We start from the raw sequence: 23338 nt of genomic DNA, 5'->3' as shown, positions 1-23338 counted from the left end.
TTTTTTTTTTTTTTAAAGTAAAAGCTTTTTTTAAAGAAAGAAAAATAGGGCTGGGCGCAGTGGCTCACGCCTATAATCCCAGCACTTCGGGAGGCCAAGGCAAGCAGATCACCTGAGATCAGGGGTTTGAGACCAGTCTGACCAACATGATGAAACCCCGTCTCTATCAAAAATACAACAATCAGCCAGGCATGGTGGCGTCCATCTGTAATCCCAGCTACTCGGGAGGCTGAGGCAGGAGAATCACTTGAATCCAGGAGGCAGAGGCTGCAGTAAGTAGAGACTGTGCCACTGCACTGCAGCCTGGGCGATAGTGTGAGACTCCATATAAAAAAAAAAAAAAGCCAGGTGTGGTGGTATGCACCTGCAGTCCTAGCTACTCCTAGGCAGGAGCCTCACTCAAGGCCAGGAGTTTGAGGTTACAGTGAGCTAGGATCATGCCACTGCACTCTAGCCTGGGACACAGAGTAAGGCCCTCTCTCTTTAAAAAAAAAAAAAAGAAAGAAAGAAAGAAATGAGAAATGGCATTTAAGCTATGTGTCCCAAGTGAATTAACAATCTCTCTGTGCTTCAGTTTCTCCATCTTTAAAATACAGATAAAATTAATAATTTCTTTATAGGTATGTTATGTGGTTTGAGTTTATCAGCGCTAAGAGCTTACAACAGACTTTTACAAAAGATTGTATTACATATAGAGAGTACTGCAGCAGTTTTAAGTTTAACAGCAAATCACAACATGGGCACTTGGCTTCAGGCAAAGATTCAGAATGAAGAGAAGTGTAACATTTGGGTGATCATTTAGTATTTGTGCACTCTTGGATGTGTTTTAAATGGAGGGGAAAGATAGAATCATTAGCTTTTTTCCTAGTCATTAACTATACCTTACAGGGATGTTGTGCGGTTTAAATTGAGTTTATCAGTGCTAAGAGCTTGCAAGAGACTTTTACAAAAGATTGTATTACCAAGTTTTAGACACATAAACTCTTGAATAAGAAAGGAAGCAGGGGCTCTAAGAAAAGGAAGTGACAGAGAGTGGGTTAATGTTTATTGAATACCAAGTGCCAGTCACTAGGCTAGGCTAGGTTCCATACATTGTTTCATCTAATCCCTGCAATTACACAAAAAAGCTATCACTATCCCAGTTCTAAGGATAAGGAAGCTCTAATAAACTATGAAACTTATGTTTAACACCATAGAGTAGCAATTAGAAGCAGGATTGGAATTCAAGCCCATTTGAGTCCAAAGCCTATGATTTTCTGCTGCAATACAACCATTACCAGCTTTTTCAAAAGCTGGCTGTTTCAAATTTAGGTACTCTAGTTTGATTATATAAAATATGAAAAAAGCACCCACTTCAAGTTTCTTGCCTTAACTGTCTGACAAGGGCTCATGCTCGCCATCTGGTGGCATTAAGCGCCAATCACAAGATCAAGGATTCAGTGGTGGGTTTGTTTTTTTATAGTATGTTGTGAAGGTTGAATCTGCAGTAAAGCAATGCAAGGACTAATACTGAAATACTAGCAAATGAAACTATGTAAATTCTAAACGATGTAACAGACAAGAATGCAATATATCTTTTGAGAGAAGCCTTAGCTAAGAATCTCATGTGAAATGCTTCTGTCCCATAATAATTGCAAAGCAAGATGAGAAGCCCAGCAAAGTGTTTAATTTAGAAAATGGAGGTAATAAAAGCAAAAGACAGCTTTAAAAATTATGTGTCAACTAAATATGGTGTACTGAACTATATTTATCAGTACTTCATCCCCAAACCCCACTAAAATGAGAATTAATCAATATAAAAATACGTAAACTCAAAAGAACATAAAAACAAAAGAGGAAGCAACACATTAAAGTGCTGTCAACAAATTACTGAAGGTGTAGTGAAGATGAAGATAGATAGTTGGTTTAGCTGAATCAAGAAGTGCCTGTTGTGAAGGCAAGGAGAAGAGGGTGCCTATAAATTAGTGCCCCACTAAATCTGAGAAAAGCTAAGATATGAAAACAAACATTTGGGAAGGCACAGATGATTCGAAGGCCTAAAGACAGAGGCTGAAGACTGATTAAGAAGCCTTTCCAACTCCCTCAGGTTTAGGAAGTTGGGGAAATAGATTTCTCATTGCTGTAGAGATACAAATATGGAACGGAAGACGACTAGGAAGCTGGACTGGTACAAGCGTGAACCTGTGTTAGTTAACTGCAAGATATAAAAATCAATATACAAAACTCAGTAGTGTTTCCATTTGCCAACAGCAAACTATCTGAAAGAGAAATCAAGAAAGAAATCTCACTTACAATAGCTGCAAAAATACAAGATACCTAGGAATAAATTTAAGCGAGGAGAAAGATCACTACAAAAAAACTGATGAAAGACAGAAAACAGGACACAAATAAATGGAAAACTATTCCATGTTTGTGGATTGGAAGAACAAATATTGTTAAAATGTCCATATTACCCAAAGCAACCTACAGATTGAATGCAATCTCTATTAAAATACCAATTATATTCTTCACAGAAATAGATAAAACATCCTTTGAGCTGAATCTGCAAGGTAAAACAAAAAAATACAAAAAACACTCCTAAAATTCATATAGAACTACAAAAGACTCCAAATAGCTGAAGCAATCTTGAGTAAAAAGAACAAAGCTGAAAGCATCACACTACTTGACTTCAAAATTCACTACAGAGCAACAGTAACCAAAATAGCATGGTATTGACACAAAAATAGACACAGATCAATTGAACAGAATGAAGAACCCAGAAATAAATCCACATAATCAGAAACAACTGATTTTCAACAAAGGTGCCAAGAACACACATTGGGGGAAAAGGCAATCTCTTGAATAAAAATGGTGTTGCGAAAACTGAATATACATATGCAGAAAATGAAACTAGACTCCTATTATTCATCATATGTAAAATAAACTCAAGAGGGGTTAAAATTTAAATGTAAGACCTGAAACTATAAAACTACTAGAAGAAAACACAAGGGAAATGTTTCGTGTCATTAGTGCAGGCAAGGACTTTTTGGCTAAGACTTCAAAAGCACAGGCAACAAACACAAAACAGACAAACGAAATTACATTAAACCAAAAAGCTTCTACCCAACAAAGAAAATAATCAAGACCACAAAAAGACAAATCTACAGAATGGGAGAAAATATCTGCAAACTATGCATCTGACAAGGGGTTAATATCCAGAATATATAAGGAACTCAACAGCAAAAAAGCAAAAAATCTGATTTTTAAAATGGGCAAAAGACTTGAATAGATATTTCTCTAAAGAAGACATCCAAATGGCCAACACGTACACGAAAGCACACTCAACATAACTAAATCATTAAGGAAATGCAAATCCAAACCACAATAAGATATCACCTTACCACAATTAGAATGAAATAAGGATGACTTGGCCGAGTGCTGTGGTTCATGCCTGTAATCCTAGCACTTTGGGAGGCCGAGGCAAGTAGATCACCTGAGGTCAAGTGTTTGAGACCAGCCTGGCCAACAACTTGCTCTCCAAATGTCAGAAAAAAAAAAAATCACAGAATGCCATAACTACGGCAAACTGTTAATTACTGAATTTGGGAGCTATTTGTACTCTTTGTAAACAGTTCGAAGCTAGTTTTGTTTAAAAAAAAAAAAAAAAAACTCAAGGACAGTAAAAGAAGATGCTGGAAAAAGAAGAAAACATAATATCCATCAGTAATAGCCTAGAGAGAAATAATTACAGTCTGTTATGCTATAGCACATGTTTCTATAACCCCAATTAGCTCACAATTAATTGGCAAATATAATGATGTCAGTATAACGCGGAAGGTGAGTTTGTTCATATGTGATTTCTCCCAGGCAACAGTAGCCAGAACAGCAGACCTGTTAATCTTCAACAAAAAAATAAAAATGAGCAAAGCAAAAAGCCCCCTCAGCATGGTAGATGTGTAGGCAGAAGCCTATTTCTTTTTAAAGGAAAATTTAAAGTGAATACTTGCATCAAGGGCTCATCTTGTGAGATACAATCCTAAACTAGACTTTCATGGACCTTGGCAAGTTTTACTCCCCCCGTGCCTATGTTAACAGTAGCCCATCTATCTCAGAGCTCCACTCTTTTGCACTGTATCTCAGCACTGTCAAGTCAGCATTTCCTTTGCATTGGTTTTGTCTTTTTACTATCTCCTGAGGAAGCCTTCAGCCACACTGAAGTACCTGCCTGGGCTGTCCAAGTTATCTCTGAGGATACTAATTATCATTTTATGAGTGCTCTAACTAAACTATGTGCAAGTTTTAAAGGTAGTCCTATGTTGGGAATTACAGATCATGGAGGAGGAGGGAGCCCAACAAGCAGGTAGAGCTCAGCATAAAGAATCAATTCAAGCAGAGTGAGGAGTGTCCCTAGGGTGGAGACCCAACATTCAGAGACAGAGTCCTTCTGCATTCAAAGAAAGGGTGAGGGGTGCTAGAGATAACTGATTAAATAGGAAAATAAGTGAGAGGATAACAGAAGCCAGGTGTTTCACTGTCAGAAAAGAGAGTTTGGTCAGGCGCGGTGGCTCAGGCCTGTAATCCCAGCTACTGGGAGGCTGAGGCAGGAGAATCCCTTGAACCAGGGAGGCAGAGGTTGCAGTGAGTCAAGATCACGCCACTGCACTCCAGCCCCAGCCCGGGTGACAGAGCGAGACTCTGTCTCAAAAAAAAAAAAAAAAAAATTACAAATACGGAAAGGGAGAAAACTAGAATGTAACTGATAGGCTGGAATGGGAGGAAGTCGTGTGACCCCATGGTTTTGTAAAAACATACACACATATATATATATTCGTGTGTGTGTATATATAGTAACAGACTTAAATGTGGATACACATACATATATCCCTTAGTTCTAACTGCTTAGAGAGCCAGGGAGCAACAATACATCAATAGCAATGAGTGCAATAAATGTCCAGATCTTGGTTTCTAAATACCATTCTCCAGGAAAATAAACCAAGCAGGCCTCCTTGGAGAAATAGCCAATTCCAGGACTGGGGCAGAGAGGGTACAAGATGTTAATCTGGAACTTTTTTTTTTTTTTTGGAGACACGTCTTGTTCTGTTGCCCAGGCTGGAGTACAGTGGCATGATCATATAGCTCAATGCAGTCTCCATCTCCCAGGCTCAAGTGATCCTCCCACCTCAGCCTCTCAAGTAGCTAGGACTACAGGTACCCATCACCACACCTGGCTAATTTTTTATATTTTTAATAGAGATGAGGTCTGGCTATGTTGCCCAGGCTGGTCATGAATCCTGAGCTCCAGTGATCCTCCTGCCTCACCCTCCCAAAGTGTTAGGATTATAGGCATGAGCCACTGCACCTGACCTAATCTGAAACATCTTGAGCCAAAAAGCATACAACTGCTGAAAGAATAATGGGAACATATTAAAGTAACACAGAACAGCCTGAAAGGACTCCCACTAGCCAAACTAGAGATCATTTCAGCATCAAGATAAATGATAGTAACAGATTATAACTCCTTGACCATTATTTCATACAGATATAAATGAATGAATAAAAAGCCTGATGAGGAACCGTATAAATATTTTCAAAGTACCTCTGCACAAAATACTTTTTTTTTTTTTCAGACGGAATCTTGCTGTCGCCCAGGCTGGAGTACAGTGGCATGATCTCAGCTCACTGCAACCTCCGCCTCCCAGGTCCAAGCAATTCTCCAGCCTCAGCCTCCCCGAGTAGCTGGGATTACAGATGCACGCTAACATGCCTGGCTAATTTTTGTATTTTTAGTAGAGATGGGGTTTCGCCATGTTGGCCAGGCTGGTCTCAAACTCCTGGCCTCAAGTGATCTGCCCACCTCAGCCTCCCAAAGTGCTGGAATTATAGGCATGAGTCACCGCGCCTGGCCCATAATACTTTCAAAGGGAAGGGTACTTTTACAGTGGGGAAGCAAGGAAGAAACTCAAGTGATCACAGTGATCATCGTCAGTAATGGGAAAAACTGAAATTACATACTATCTGACCAGATGCATTGAGATGAACAGAACATCGCTTCTGTGGTATTTCTGCCAAAGATGCATAACCTGAATCTAATCATGATAAAACAAACCTGAACTGAAGGACATTCTATAATTAACTGGCCTGTAACCCTTAAGAGTCAAGGTCATGAAAGTCAAAAACAGTATGAGGAACTGTTTCAGAAGGAAACTAAAGAGATATATTAACTAAATGCAATACAGTTATTCCCTGGTATCCATGGGGGGTGGGGGGGGTGCGGGGTTGGTTCCAGGATCCACCCTCCCAATAGCAAAATCCAGGGATGCTCAAATACCTTATATAAAATGATGTAGAATTTGCATGCAACCTATGCACATCTTCCCGTATAAATTAACTCCGGATTACACTCACATGTTGCGTAAGATATGTTCTGAGAAATGCATCATTAAGCGATTTCATCACTATGTGAACATCATAGAGTGTGTTTACAACAAATCTGGATGATACAGCCTACAACACATCTAGGTTATATATGGTATTGCCTATTGCTCCTGGGCTATAAACCCATACAAGCATGTTACTGTACTGAATACTGTAAGCAATTGTAACACAATGGTATTTGTGTATTTAAACATAGAAAGGGTACAGTAAAAATATGGTATTATAATTTTATAGAACCACCATTGTATATGTGGTCTATCACTGACTAAAGCGTCATTATCCGGTGCCTCACTGTACTTGTAGCACCTAATACAATGCCTACGCATAGCTTCATTTGTGTGGATTCAACACAGTACTCAGTATGTTGCAACTTCAAGTTTTGCTTTTTGGAACTCTGAACAATGTTTTTTCCTCCAAATATTTTTGATCCACAGTTGGTTGAATCCATAGATCCAGAACCCATGGATATGGAGGGCTGACTATATTTGAGTTTGAACTATATCTTTTTGCTGTGAAGGAGATGACTGAAAACACTGAATAGGGTCTGCTAAGTAGATGGCAGTAATGAATCGACATTAACTTCCTGGTACAGATGGCTGAATTTTGCTTATACAGACAAATATCCTTGTTTGTAGGGAAAGTATTTGGTGGGCAATGGGACTACAAAACCACTAAATTACTCTCAAATGTTCTTGAATTATACTTCTAATTTTCTGTAAGATTGTAAATATTTCCAAAAAATACATTTAAAAAATTTTAGGTTGTATAGGCTTGAATGATCTGCCCAAACTCTACTTTTCCCCAAAGCCCTACTATTTTAGTGCATAATTTTGCCGAACATTAGGTTTTAAAGGAACACACATATATTATAACAGNTATTTGGTGGGCAATGGGACTACAAAAACCACTAAATTACTCTCAAATGTTCTTGAATTATACTTCTAATTTTTCTGTAAGATTGTAAATATTTCCAAAAAATACATTTAAAAAATTTTTAGGTTGTATAGGCTTGAATGATCTGCCCAAACTCTACTTTTTCCCCCAAAGCCCTACTATTTTTAGTGCATAATTTTGCCGAACATTAGGTTTTAAAGGAACACACATATATTATAACAGAAACACAAGAGTGTGTTAGTGAAAAATAAAATCCTGTGTATGGAAAAGGATCACTAGCAGAAAGGTCTTGAAATTTTAACACTAGAATATTTGGAAGGGAAAAGCCAACAAGAGAGCTGGAAAAGGTTAAAGAAGCCACCCCAAAGGTGGAATAAGATTAGAGAGAAGGGAAGAGAGAAAAGGTAAAATTAGATCTAGTGGATTCACCATCACACTTAGATATTTCAAAGACACACAAAATGCAAAATGCTGGTGAGAAAACTATCAAAGAACACAAATCTCTCTCAACTGAGGAAATCTCCAGGCCCGCAGATGATGCACCACAAAACAGACCTAACTCTAAGGCACATCATAATATTTCAAAATTAAGGATAAAACCAAAACTTCCAGAAATGAAGGTCACATGCAAAGGAACAGAAACCAAGAGGACTTTGGTCTTCTCATCAGCAATGCCACCAGCTAGAAGGAATATATTTTCAAACCTAGGATTCTATACACAAACCATTAATCAAATGTGATAGTTTGCCTACATTCAGATAAAAAATACCTCAAAAAAAAGTATGTGGAAAGAATAAGTGATAGGTGTACAATCAGGAAAATAAAAGGGAAATTATTAAATCCAGGATGAAAGTTGTCAGTAATCTAGAGAACTACATTTCACACAATCTTGGAAATGTAAATGCTGAATCTGGATTTAAGCAAATACCGGGAGGATGTGGGGGTATGTAGCAGTTAAGTTTTCATCTACACAGTAGAAAATCAGTATGTATCTATAAGTAACAAAGAAATAGCCGTTATGAGGGCACTCCAGACATAATGGTACATATATATACAAAAGTAAAAGCGAGAAGCTGAAAGTGGTTGTTCCTAAGGAATAAAAAAGGAACAATACCGCAGATGACACATAACCCACATAATAGTCCAGGTATAGGCAAACATTTTCTGTAAAGGGCCAGGGAAATTAAGTAGTTTAGGCTTGTGAGCCATATGGCCTCTGCCACAACTCCTGAGCTGTGCTGTTTTAAGACAAAAGCAGTCATGTAGACAGAATGTAAACAAATGAGCCTGGTTTTGATCATGGACACTAAAATTTAAACTTCACATAATTTTCATGTATCACAATATTCTTCTTCTAGATTTTTTTTTGTAGCCACTTAAGAATATAGCTCTTGGGATGCAGAAAAACAAGCAGTGGGCTTGATGTGGCTTGTGGGCTGTCATCTGTGACTCTTGTTGTAGTCTATACCAAAAAGCACGGTCCATTTAGAAATAGAATTTGCTAATATATTCCTTTATTGCCCAGCTAGTACTTGATCATCATTTAAAAATTCTTACCTGGCGGCATAAGTTTCATAAGTACTCTTGCTCCATCTCTAAGCGGTGGCATATTTAGGCTGCTACCTAAGTCTGCAACTTGCCAAAGAAAAGAGATGTATCTGGGATGCAGTGACATTATCTAGAATATAAAATACACAAAATAATTACCTGTAAATTATTTACTCCCATTAGAAAAGCCCCCCTAAGTAAGTTTCTCTGTGTTAATCCCTTTACTTTTACTTATGCCGTTTCTACTCTTCGAAATAGTCTGACTTTCCCATCTTTTAATCCTTACAAATCCTTAATAGTGCAGATTAAATACATCATCCAAGTCACTTCCAGTCACTTTTTTGTGATAGCTCCTCTCCTGTTCTATTAAAGCATTTCTCTCTTATATACAATTTAGACTCTGGACATAATAAAAGGCTGCCATGCCCACTATCAAATTCTTAATCCAATTGTTATAGAGAGCCAAATCCTCCTGACACTGGAGTGGCTGCTGTTATTGTAACCATCAAAATTTCTGTGGGGAGGGGCGAAAAGAGAACTTAAAAAGGGAATAGTCATTGTTTCTTCGGCTATATGTTACTGACAATCTGATAAAGATTACAGGTATTTTCCTACATAGTTCTTGTTTTCATTTATTTATATTTTTAGAGATGGGATCTCACTCTGTTGACCAGGCTAGAGCATAATGGCACAATCACAGCTCACTGCAGCCTAGAACTCCTGGGCTCAAGCAATCCTCCTGCCTCACAGCCTCCCAAGTAGCTGGAATTACAGGTGTGAGCCACCATGCCCAGCTCATATATAGTTCTAAAAGAACGACCCGTTTTGTGGCATAAATTTTTAAAAGTGATACAGCTGACTCTTGAACAACACAAGTTTGAACTGTACAGGTCCACTTATATGCAGACTTTTCCCCAACCAAATGTGGAATAGAAAATTCAGTATTTCCAGGAAGCAAAACCCAAGTATATGGAAGGCTACTGGTTGCATAGGGTCATCTGCAAGATTTTGGGTACACGCAGAGGTCCTGGAACCAATTCTCCACATATATGAGGGATGACTGTATTCTTCTAAATTTATACATCCAAGTGTTATAATTAAGCTCTAATTGGTTCATGTTATGTAAAAGTAACAATACTATACCTATGGGGAAATAATGTTTTAAATTCCAACTGTGTTACAATTACCTTTTAGAGGGATCCATTCTGAAGTTGGTGGTTAACTGTATAGTTACTATTTTGTCTCATTAAACTGTAAGCTCCTCAAGAAAAGAAAGAACTACTCTATATACTTTATTCTCAAAAACCCTAGCATAGTACCTTACATACAGTAGTTCAAAACTGTATCTACTTACCACTCCAGGCAAACAGCTTTCCACTTCTGGATTGGGACCATCACTGTAATGATTACCATGGTTTCCAGGAGATCCAGTGGAGGAATCAGAAGAGCTATCAGGGCTTGAAGGCATATTGGAACTTATTTGTGTAAGTTTGGCTGTAATAAGCTGAAAATGATATACTATGTTAGTATCAAAAACAAGGAAAAATACTTACACAAAACACAAAACTTAGTGATATACCAAGCAAAAAATCCAAAAGACTACATGCTATACTTTAATGCTGTAACTCTAACACCTAACACAGAGTCCCAAACATAACAAATGCTCAATTAGTATTTACTGATTAAATGATAGTCTGGTTTGATTTTACTGAAAAATTTGTTAACTATACATACATACCGATTTATCTTTTAAGTTTAATTGTCCAATCAACTTTCTATCATCTGCAGGATCTATCAGCTCACCGCCCACAAAGAGCTCAATTTTTGTGTGGGCTACGTTGGCTTTAATACGATTGAGAATACATCGTCGTACTGAACCAATTGTATCATTTGTATGAGACCATACCTCCAAGTCATCAACCTGTCTGCCCTGGTTTGGAAATCGAACTACAAAAGAGAGGTGTTTACCACGGAATGCTCTAGGGGGAAAAAGAAAGACATCATCATATTCAGCAGACTGAAATTTTGTTGCTAAGAAAATAATGCTAGGGATTTAACATTGAATATTTTCTTATTAAATAAGAGGATGTGAATTAAAGATACTTAATATAGCTTGAGAATCCCTTATATGAAATGTCTGGGACCAGATGAATTTTGGATTTCTTGGATTAGGGATACTCAACCTGCATTATTTTCAGTATCTTGAAAATAAGGTCAGGCACGGTGCCTCATGCCGGTAATCCCAGCACTTCGGGAGGCCAAGGCAGGTGGATCATCTGAGGTCAGTAGTTCGAGATCAGCCTTGCCAACATGGTGAAACTCCCTCTACTAAAAATACAGAAAATAAGCCAGATTTGATGGTGGGCGCCTGTAATCCCAGCTACTTGGGAGGCTGAGGCTGGAGAATCGCTTGAACCTGGGAGGCACAGGTTGCAGTGATCCGAGATCGCACCACTGCACTCCAGCCTGGGCAACAAGAGTGAAATGCAAAAGAAAAAAAAATATTGCTCCTTTTAACTACAAATATAAATAATATTTAAAAATATAATCATATTCTATTATTGTTAGTCTTATATCTACGGTTGCAGAAAATAGGGTGTCTACTGAAAAGAAAATTAAAACAAAGATTTAATGCTTTATCTTCTATGCCGTAAAAGCTCGCCAACCATTTAAGACTATTTTAAAAGTAAAAGGCTTAGGCCTGGACGCAGTGGGCTCATTGGCCTGCTAATCCTTAAGCTACCTTTGGAGGCCGAAGGAAAGAAGTCCCTTAGAGGCCCACGGGGTTCAAGACCAAGCCCTGGACAACACATAAACGTAGACTCCTGTATAATAAAAAAAAAAAAAAAAAAAAAAAACAAAAAAAAAAAAAAAAAAATTCAAAAAAAAGAATGGTAGAGCTTTACCTTTTACATTTAAAAAGGTAGTTACTTTTGTTAAAAGCATCAACAAAAAAAATGCACCAAATGCACTTTCGGAAAAAAAAGCCTTCGTATCAAAATTGCTATTTATATTGGTATAGTATCTTTTTTTTTAAAGTAAAATATAAAATAAAAATCATATTCAAGAAGCAACTGTATATAATTTCATGGTTAATAAAACTCTTTAAAAAAAATGATGGCACTGACTATACAAAACATCCCAAAACTATCAACACCATTTGAAAATATTTGTTATACTGCCATGCAAGGCAGCTTTTAAGAGTTCTTTACAGGCCAGGCACTGAAGCTCACGCCTATAATCCCAGCACTTTGGGAGGCCAAAGCAGGAGGATTTCCTTGAGCGTAGGAGTTTGAAACCAGCCTGGGCAATGTGGTGAGACCCCACCTCCACAAAAAAAATTAGTCAGGTGTGGTAGCCTGTGCTATAGCCCCAAAAACCTGGGAGGCTGAGGTGGGAAGGTCACTTGAGTCCAGGAGGTTGAGGCTGCAGTGAGCCATGATCACACCCCGGCATTCCAGCCTGGGTGACAGAGTAAGATCTTGTCTCAAAATAAACAAATAAACAAAAACACTTCAACTGCAAAATATCACTGCAACACTTAATGAGCAATAATGTCAAAGACAAAAGAAAACTAGAAAACAACTTGAGTAAGAATGCCTCACCCAAAAAAACCAAAACAAAACCAGATGGGAGAGTGGGGGAGGTTATTAAAAAAAATTATATGAAATGAAAATGTTTTTAATGGGCAAAGACAACAATTTTCAAACAATAAAAATTTCTGCTCTCCTTTTACCAAATGGCTAGGAAAACATCAAACAATTAAGAATTAGCACCAATAGATTAGTGGTTCACAAACCTTGACATAGGGAGAATTGTTCTTTCCTCATGATAATCACTGTCACATTCATTTATATATTCCCTTAAAACAGTTAATACTCGAACCATTCGAACAGCTTCCTGTCTTGCACAATTAACACTGTCTTTGTCACCATCCAAAACACACAACGTGTCATAGGAAGCCTTCAGACGATCAAAACAAGACTGAATGAAGTCTTCATGGATCACCACCTACAAATATCGGGCCAAATAAACACAGTTAAAGTTGCTTTAAAACGTAAAAATCAAACATTAATCCAATTAAAGATGGCAATGGCTAATTTAATCATAGTACTCAACAAGTCATATTTAAGTAGAGAATCCATATAATAATAAAATGTATGTTTATTAAAAGGAAGCTAGCATTACATAAGTTAACAAATATAAATCAGCCAAAAGTGAACTTCAGGATTAGGTGTTAGCATCAAAATGAATTCACAAAGACTTTCTTTGCCATTTCAACATGTAATAAATAGTTATATTAAAAATAACCCAATCACTTCAAGACAATTATCAAGGGAAGATTCATTTAGATAGTATTTTTTCTCTTTTGTATAAAAGAAATGTGGGCTGAAATAATTATATACGGAAGTTTTAATGCACATCAATCCTCACCTGATTGACTTGTAGTCTTGGACCAAGGTTTGTGTATATCTCTTTGAGGAGATCTATAGCTCTGCTGGCAATATCATCATTACTCTGAATCACGACCTGGTTTCAAAATGATAAAAGTATTCACCCCTTTCAACATATATTTTTTGGGGCATTTAAATTCAAACCATATCCTCAGTTATCTTAAATACACTATTCAATTATTTAATGGTAAGTTGACTTCGATAATCAAGTAAAATTAAGTGAGAAGCACAGACCAAAAGAAAGGATAATAAATGCAAAATGAAAGTCTCTGAAAAAAGTAATTTGCTTAAGAATGAAAGGTACATTTTGTAAAATAAAATATGCTTTGACCACTATTATTTAACCCTATAATTTAGTATCTTGATAACCAAGTCAGATACTCAAGAAGAAATTCAAATTAGTTGACAGGAAATAAGAGATTACATGAAACACAGTTTAGCATAAAGGACTACTCTACCCCCTGTTTCTATAAATCTTTATCACTTATCTAATTACATTAGNATATTCATTTTCAAAATAGCCTATTTTTCTACTTTTATCTGGTACTAAAAAAAATCCCCACTAGATATTAATTCAACAAGCACACACTGAACACCCACTTTGTGCCTGAAATGCAGCTAGCTGAATTATGAATAAAAGATTCATTCCCTGAACTTTTAACCATTTAGTCTTTGAAACCAGACTTTTGGAAAGAAGGACGTTTAGTAGCTTGAGTTAAAAATGAAAGACTTTGGCTGGGCACAGTAACTCATGCCTGTAATGACAGCACTTTGGGAGGCTGAGGTGGGCGGATCACCTGAGGTCAGGAGTTCGTGACCAGCCTGGTCAACATGGCAAAACCCCATCTCAACTAAAAATATAAAAATTAGCTGGGTGTGGTGGCTCATGTCTGTAGTCCCAGCTACTGGGGAAACTGAGGCATGAGAATCAATTGAACCTGGGAGGTGGAGGTAGCAGTGAGCCAAGACTGTGCCACTGCACTACAGCCTGGGTGAGACCCTGTCAAGAAAGACAGAAGGAAAGACAGAAAGAAAGTCAGAAAGAAAGACAGAAAGACAAAGAAAAAGAAAAATGAAGAGAGAGAGAGAGAGAAAGAAAGAAAAGAAAGAAAGAAAGAGAAAGAAAAAAGAAAAGAAAAGAAAAGAAAAAGAAAAGAAAGAAAGAAAAAGGAAGGAAGGAAGGAAGGAAGGAGAGAAAGAGACTTAGCATCCTGCTTATATGGCATCATTGAAAAATGAGGTATTCAATTAAGTAACTTTCACAAATAACTAATCCATCAATATTTATGAGTTAAAACTGCTTACATTTTCAAAGCTTTTCCATTTTTTTGTTTTATTCTAAAGATGGCATAAACCCTTCTTCAAATGAAAATCCCAGTTGGAATCTGATACATACATATATATATGTATATATATATATAAAGTATAGCTGCTCCAGTTGCCGGGAGAGGAAAAAGAAAGGAAAAAAATCGGGAAACTTTCTACTGCTTGTTCAGAAATCTTCAAGGAACTTAACTCAGAAGCCCTAAAGCTCCTACGTAAGTTTGAAAAACTACTGGGGTAATAGGAAGAGCACAGACTTAAGTAAAAGAGACCTAGTTGAGTAGTGCAATTCCATCATATACTGGCTGTGAGATTTCAAACAAGCTACCTTAAGCCACTGGAATCCTGGGTTTCTTATTGATCAAATGGGAGTAACACTTGTTACACACAGCAGGCATTAAAGTCAGGTTCCTCTCCCTTGAGTGAGTTGCTATAGCTCACATACAGAGGTACTGACAGAGTAGAAACTACAATAGTTCCTCGGATTCCAAACTTTAAAATGGCAAAAGGGCTTGAAACCACTTTTCTGTTCTAATAAACCTAAGGGACATATAACACATGCCAATCAGTAACGACTGCTTACTATGGCAGTAACTCTCAATGTGGGGAGGCAAGTCCTTCTATCCAGGTGGTTAAAAACAAAACACACAGAAAAAAAAACAATTCACTTTAAACCAGTGCCAAATTTCTTAAAATTTGGTAGAGGTTTTTCCTAAAATTAAAATCATTATATAGCTACTTAAAATTTTCTCCATAAATAAGCACAGAGTTCAATAAATAGAAATCCATAATTAACACAGCCCAGGACAAAACTCCCCAGAATGTTATTAAAATAAATGGGGCCAGGCGCGGTTGCTCACACCTGTAATACCAGCACTTTGGGGGACCGAGGCGGGAAGATCATGAGGTCAAGAGATAGAAACCATCCTGGCCAACATGGTGAAATCCCGTCTCTACTAAAAACACAAAAATTAGCTGGGCGTGGTGGCGTGCGCCTATAGTCCCAGCTACTCAGGAGGCCGAGGCAAGAGAATCGCTTGTACCTGGGAGGCGGAGGTTGCAGTGAGCTGAGATCTCACCACTGAACTCCGGCCTGGTGACAGAGCGAGACTCTGTCTCAAAAAAATAAAATAAATAAAATAGACTTCATGAAGCAGTGATAATCTGANTTTGTATCACCTATGTCTAAGCATACTCTGTAGGTGCTAATAATGTTTACAGAAATAAAGAAGAGGCCAGAACCTGAGGGTGAGCCTATTTTAGAAATAAAAAATGCAGTGTAAATTTTGGAAAATTATTATTATCCAATAAAATATCCTATGTGGTGTTTTGCATCTATTTTCTATAATCCTAGTTGTTCTATAATGTATTGTTATCCATACTTTACAGATATTGAGAACTGAGGCTGCAGAAATAAGAAACCCAACCAAGAAAACACATCTTCTATGTAGAGGAACCAGGATACAATCTTGTGACCGTTAGTCACCCAATCCCAGGTCACCCAAGCTGAAGCAAGAGTCCTCATTCCGGCATATATTGCCATCCATATTCTTTTTGGTTCTCTGCCAAGTCCATGCCTAGGTACCATTTCACCCATTTGTAAAATATGGGGGGATTTAGTGTATGGTCCCATAGGCTGCTTGATAATGGGTGTCAGAAGTGCAGGAGGAGGAAGTATGCAGCCAGGGAGACTGGGCTTCAAGGCTTGAGCCAAGGCCAGTGTGAGTCCCCCATAAATTAAATGTTGCTGCATAGACTTGGGCAGAAGGAAAGCAAATGGGGAGCCAGTCACCAATGCAAGGGACTTCCAGAGGCCTAGGGACTAGAAGCCCCATCTAGGAATTTTTTTTTTTTCTTTTTTTAAGATGGAGTTTCACTCTTGTTGCCCAGGCTTGAGTGCAATGATGCAATCTCGGCTCCACCTCCCAGGTTCTAGCAGTTCTCCTGCCTCAGCCTCCCCAGTAGCTGTGAATACGGGCATGTGCCACCATACCCAGCTAATTTTGTATTTTGGGTAGAGATGGGGTTTCTCCATGTTGGTCAGTCTGGTTTCAAACTCCTGACCTCAGGTGATCTGCCCGCCTCGGCCTTCCAAAGTGCTGAGATTACAGGTGTGGACCACTGCGCCTGACCCCATCTAGGATTCTTGAATGACCAGGCCAGTGGGATGGAGAATACATTGATCCCCAAAGATGGGTGTGGTCAATTTGTGTTCGCAGTAAGGCGGACATGTGTGACTTGCATGCACGCACAGAGACACAGAAACCATGATCCAGGGAGCATTTGTGTGTAGCCAGAGGCACAGGACAAGATCCTTTTATTTTGCAGATAATGTCATTAGAACACTCAGGCTTCCTCAGTGTAGGACTTTTCAGGTTATTAAGGTCTCTTATTAATCAGCCTCCCTCTGTCCCATTGCTTTCCATATTCTTGGTGCAGATAGAGTAGATAACAATATATTAATTACATTTTGTGGAAAACAGTGAGAGAAATATATCCTATATACTATATATATTTGTATATATATTCATGCTTTTTTCCTCTTGATTCTTCTATATACTCTATAGTCTATTTCTAGAAGTTTATCCAAAAAGCTGATAAGCGTGGTTGCCTCTGGGTAGGGATTTAAGTTTCAGAGGTAGGAAAGAGAATAACTTTGCATAACATCCTCTTGTATCGTATTTGAATCTTTTAATCATGGGTATGGATTCCTTATTCAAAATGATAAACTAAAAAAATAGCAAACCATGTCAAGTATCCATCTTATAGTTGGATGTTTCTGAATTGCGTCCTCTCCACGAATAATTGTTTCAGAATGTGATTAACTCTGAGTGTGTGTATGATATGGTTAAAGGCTGTTTTCTCACTTAATGCAAAGAAGTGGACTGACAGAAGACCTCTGGAGGTAAAGAGGATAGAGGTGCTCAAGAGGTAGGCAGTTCCTCCAATCCAAACCAAAAAGGGCCATACCAACTACTGGGGAGTGACGCCTGCCAATAATTTCAGCAAATCAGCTACTAAGCTATGAACAGCTGTGCTCTTCATGTTGACACTTGGCTGAAGTTGCAGTATCCAAGAGTATTGAGAGATTTGAACCGGACTCAGGAAACCAATTTTTTATTTATTATTATTATTTATTTATTTTTGAGACAGAGTTTCGCCCTTGTCACCCAGGCTGGAGTGCAATGGCACGATCTTGACTCACTGCAACCTCTGCCTCCCGGGTTCAAACCATTCTCCTGCCTCAGCCTCCCAAGTAGCTGGGTTTACAGGCGCACGCCACCACGCCTGGCTAATTTTTTGTATTTTTAGTAGAGATGGGGTTTCACCATGTTGGTCAGGCTGGTCTCGAACTCCTGACCTTATGACTGCCCGCTTCAGCCTCCCAAAGTGCTGGTATTACAGGTATGAGCCACCGTGCCTGGCCTTGCTTGAGTTTTAGTAAAATACTTTAAAAAAGTATCCATGTATCTCACTTATTTTAAAGAGAAAGAGGGTAATAACTTTGTGTCTGTGCATGAGCTGGAAAGAATGGGGGATTTGGTGTACTTTACAGTATGGCATGCAGGGGTGATCACAGAATTCGCTAATGGAAAGACCAAATCGTTAGTCACAAGTCTTCTAGTCACAGGGACAGAAATCTATCTCAAGTCATTTCTTTTCAGATTGTATTTGGCTGTGTGCAAGACTCCCCCCGCACTCCCCAAACACACACACTTTCTTTTTGAGACAGGGTCTGGAGGGCAGTGGTGTATTCACAGCTCACTGCAACCTCTGCCTCCCAGGTTCAAGTGATCCTCCTACCCCAGCCTCCTGAGTACCTACCTGGGACTACAAGTGAACACCACCATGCCTGGCTGATTTTTGTATTTTTTTTAGAGATGGGATTTCACCATGCTGCCCAGGCTGGTCTTGAACTCCTGGGCTCAAACCATCCGCTTGCCTTGGCCTCCCCAAGTGTTGGGATTACAGGTGTGAGCCACCGTACCTGACCATCAAAATTTGTAACAAAGGCACTCTGCACATCTGTAAGTGTATGATCACCAAAAGCTAAATACTGCAGAGCAAATCCAGCCCTATACTACTTTTTATCTTAATAAACCTTTTCCCTAAAGCCAATCAGAAATGATATTATCAACACATGACTTTAGATTGCCTGTCAGCCACTGTTAGAATAAACAAGGCACCAGAGGACTCCAACCACTCTTTTGAGGTGCTGGTCTAGCAGCCTTTTGCCCCCGTTTCCTTAGTGTCTATGATATCATTAAGTCACTATAGTCCTCCTTCTGGTTGTATCAAAATACGAGACTCTGTCCTTTAAAAATAAACATTATTTCCAGCATAAACAGGTATGAAGAACAGAAGTCAACTCTAAAGGTTAAAATGTGTTCTCTTAAAATACTGCAACGAAGTTAAAACTCAGCGAATCATTTTAAAGTATTTAGTAACAAATAAAGGGAAATGTCTTATATGACTTGGGAAAAGGCCACCCAACAAAGACCAAGCTATATAGTCTATTCATTCTGTATCCCTTAACGAGAGCAACATTAATTGTATAAAACAAACCGAAGGAAGTTAAGCCGTTCTTGAACTTCTTGAACATGACTGTATCTACTTCCCAGCCTCACAGTTTGTGGGTCATAATCTTCATGGTCTGCAAATTAAGAAAAACATCACGCATTATACACATGGATAACCCAAATCACTGCTGACTTCAACCAAAGAAATTAGATCAGTTAAAATGCCATTAATCCTTTATCATTAAGAGGCAACCTGGGCCGGGCACGGTGGCTCAAGCCTGTAATCCCAGCACTTTGGGAGGCCGAGACGGGCGGATAACAAGGTCAGGAGATCGAGACCATCCTGGCTAAACACAGTGAAAACCCCGTCTCTACTATAAAAATACAAAAAACTGCGGGCGAGTGGCGGGCGCCTGTAGTCCAAATACTTCGGGGGCTGAGGCAGGAGAACAGCGTAACCCGGGAGGCGGAGCTTGCAGTGAGCCTGGGCGACAGAGCGAGACTCCGTCTCAAAAAAAAAAAAAAAAAAAAAAAAAAAAAAAAAAAAAAGAGGCAACTAAATTTCTACCAATTGGTTGGTTTTTATCCATCTCCTGTTTTTCCCTACAAAAAATACTTTCCTGTTATTAACAAAAGAAAATAATCTGTCTAAATGTGCTATCAAAAATTAATATATTCAGCAACCCCTTTCTGCCAACCTTCACACACAATGAAGCAATTCATGATTGGCAGCCTAAGACCGACCTATAGTGGTCTATAAACTCTTGATGTGTTATAAACAGAGGGACATTCATAATGTCTGGAAACATATTTGGTTTTGATGCTTGGTAAAGAAAAAACCCACATTATTACGACCAACTACTTTCTAAATTCCACACATACTGGAATATGCAAACAGGCATAAACACTGTCTACTTACATGGGAATATATATTTCATATATATAAGGATAAGGGAAGACTAAATTATTTTTCTTCAGGCCGGGTTGCCAGGTGGCTATGCCTGTTATCCCGCATTTGGAGAGGGCCGAGGCTGGGTGGATCACAAGTCAGGAGATCGAGACCATCCTGGCTAACACGATGAAACCCCGGGTCTCTACTAAAAACACAAAAAAATCAGCCGGGTGTTGTGGGCGGTGCCCTGTAGTCCCAGCTACTGGGCGAGGCTGAGGAAGGAGAATAGCGTGAACCCTGGGAGGCAGAGTTTGCAGTAAGCTGAGATCCCACCATTCCACTCCAGCCTGGGCGACAGAGCGAGGGACTCTTTCAAAAAAAAAAAAAAAAAAAAATTTTTTTTTTCTTCAATTTCTTACCTGTTATACTGAAAGGGTGTTTTTCATGAAGAAAAATTTATTTTGATGTAAAAATAAATAAATAGTTACTAATTTACACCTAAGAAATGAGGGTAACACAAGATGGTACTCTACATGACCAACTTATACAATCATCACCATTACCATGTTAATGTCCAGAATGTGTCATTTTCCTTCAGCATTAATTGCTGTATTTCCATATCAGATCCCAGACCCTTGGTATGTGCAAGCTATTGTTAAAGAGTCTATGTGAGCTCCTTTGGAAATCAGTAATCAAAGTCTTCAAGATACTGATATTTCTTCTTTGAATAAACTCTTGATGTGTTATAAAGATGGGACATTCATAATGTCTGGAAACATATTTGGTTTTGATGCTTTGGTAAAGAAAAAAGCCCCACATATTATGACCAACTACTTTCTAATTCCACACATACTGGAATATGCAAACAGGCATAAACACTGTCTACTTCCATGAATATATATTTCATCAGACATTGGGACTTAAAGGACTACTTCAAGAGGTTTTCTTAAGAAACTGGAAAAAAAATCAAGTTTTAGCTCATGCCTGTAATTCCAGCAATTAGGGAAGCCCAGGCAGTAGTATTGCTTCAGGCCAGGAGTTCGAGACCAGCCTGGGGAACACAGCAAGATCCGGTCTCAAAAAAAAAAAAAAAAAAAAAGAGCCAGGTGTGGTGGCTGAAGTGAGAGGATGGCTTGAGCCCAAGAGTTCGAGGCTACAATGAGCTATGATTGTACCACTGTACTCCAGCCTGGGCAATATCAAGACCTTGCTTCTTAAAAAAGCGAGGCATCGTGGCTCACACCTGTAATCCTAGCACTTTGGGATGGCAAGGTGGGTGGATTATCTGAGGTCAGGAGTTCAAGACCAGCTTGGCCAACATGGTGAAATCCCATCTCTACTAAAAATAAAAAAATTAGTCGGGCATGGTGGCAGGTGCCTGTAATCCCAGCTGCTCCGGGGGCTGAGGCAGGAGAATTGCTTGAACTCGGGAGGCGGAGGTTGCAGTGAGCCAAGATTGTGCCACTGCACTCCAGCCTGGGTGACAGACGAGACTCCGTCGCAAAAAACAAGAAAAAGCAAGAATTCTCTTATACTCTTTACCTGTATTCACCGTTGACATCTTCCTCCATTTGCTTCATTAGTTGCCACACATATAAAAAATACACACATACATGTGTGTGCATAATCTTTCTAAACTATTGGAGAATTGGACGTATGTCTTTTTACCCTTAAATACATCAATGAGTATTTCCAAATAACAAGAAAACTACACTAGTAAAATACTATTATCATCTAACCCAGGGTTTCCATTATTGACGTTTGGCCAGGTAATCTTCATTGTGCAGGACTGTTCTGTCTAGGACTATACTATAGGTTACTTAGTAACATTCTAGGCTTCTACTCACCCCTCAACCCCAGTTTAAGACAGCTCCAGACATCGTCAAATAGCCACCTCCACTCCCCCTCGGAGAAGCACTGATTTAATTCATGGTCCATATTCGAGTTTCATCAATTTTCCCAATAATGTCCTTTTACATCTTTTCTACAAAGTCCAAGATTGTATTTGGTTCTCATGACTTTTTATTTTTTAATCTGCAGAATTAATCATCCTTTGTGTTCTCTGACCTTTTTGAAAACTGGAAGCCAATTTTGTTGAAATGTCACTCAATTTGGGCTTCCACGCCACTTCCTCATAATTAGATCAGTCTAAGCATTGTGGCCAGTAACACAGAAGGGAGGCAGGTTTCTCTGCTGTAAAGGTACTACTTTTCTCTTTGTAATTAATAAGTAATTTGTGGAGAGAGACTTTGAGACTATGTAACTATTTTGTTAAACTTTTATCCACTAGTTTTAGCAAACAACCCACTTTCCTTTTTTTGTTTAGGTGTTAGCACTTTACTTATGAAGAACTGGGACCCTGCACAAAGAGTAGAACTTTGGAAGCATTCAACTGATAGCTAATCAGTAAAAGTCAAGAAATAAGATGCCTTTATGCTAAATAGGAATGAAGAGGCCCTCTTACTAAAGAGAAGCTTCCAAGCTGTCAAGGCATACACACACACACACACACACACAACTGGTAGTTTTGTAGTAAATACTCAGTTCAAAACAAATACCTGGACTTGTTAGCTAGCAGTCAAATGAGGAGGATAATCCATTTTTGACTCATATTGTCTAGGTGGCAAGTAGCCCACTGAAAACAGCAGGAAGAATTAGATGAGACTAAATTATTCAGGTGTCTATGAAAATAGGTAGGAAGAGGTGGTGAATCATGGCTGAGACTAACATAAATTGGTTCTTGTCATCATAAACAGCAAGTTTTCTAGGGTCCATTTTAGAACTTATATTAAAAGTTCATTTAAAAAAAAATCTTGATTCATAAAGTACCATAAAATCCATCCATTTAAATACAATTCAATTTTTTTAGTAGAGTTGTATAATCACCATCACAATCTAAGTCTACAACACTTTTCTCACCCCAAGAAGAAACCCTGTACAAATCACCCCCTCCCCTTGTTCTTGCTGCTTAAGTCTGAGGCATTTCATATAAAAATGGAATCATGGCTGAGCACAGTGGCTCATGCCTGTAATCCCAGCACCTTTGTGAGGCTGAGGTGGGCTGATCATCTGAGGTCAGGAGTTTGAGACCAGCCTGGCCAACATGGCAAAACCCTGTTTCTACTTAAAAAAAAAAAAAAATTAGCCAGGCATGGCGGCATGTGCCTGTAATCCCACGTACTCAGGAGATTAAGGCACGAGAATCACTTGAATTCAGGAGGTGGAGGTTGCAGTGAGCCGAGTTGGTGCCACTGTACTCCAGCCTGGGCGACACAGCGAGACTTCATCTCAAA

At 38.7% G+C, this 23338-nt stretch overlaps 1 protein-coding gene across 1 annotated transcript in view; it reads right to left on the bottom strand.

The window, feature by feature from the left end:
• LOC108539480 (probable ubiquitin carboxyl-terminal hydrolase FAF-X) overlaps positions 1-23338 on the bottom strand; it is a gene marked incomplete at both ends in the record, with an annotated part of 50328 nt that overhangs the window by 3034 nt on the left and 23956 nt on the right. Inside the window, 6 exons of the mRNA XM_017888193.1 lie at positions 8866-8986; positions 10211-10360; positions 10595-10835; positions 12656-12867; positions 13291-13386; positions 19196-19287. Of these exons, the coding sequence (XP_017743682.1) occupies positions 8866-8986; positions 10211-10360; positions 10595-10835; positions 12656-12867; positions 13291-13386; positions 19196-19287 (912 nt within the window). The remainder of the gene's footprint in view (positions 1-8865; positions 8987-10210; positions 10361-10594; positions 10836-12655; positions 12868-13290; positions 13387-19195; positions 19288-23338) is intronic.

The sequence above is a fragment of the Rhinopithecus bieti genome, unplaced genomic scaffold, assembly GCF_001698545.2.
Source record: "Rhinopithecus bieti isolate Rb0 unplaced genomic scaffold, ASM169854v2 scaffold_18208, whole genome shotgun sequence".
NCBI classification, from domain to species: domain Eukaryota; kingdom Metazoa; phylum Chordata; class Mammalia; order Primates; family Cercopithecidae; genus Rhinopithecus; species Rhinopithecus bieti.
This window is presented reverse-complemented; position numbering and strand designations above follow the sequence as displayed.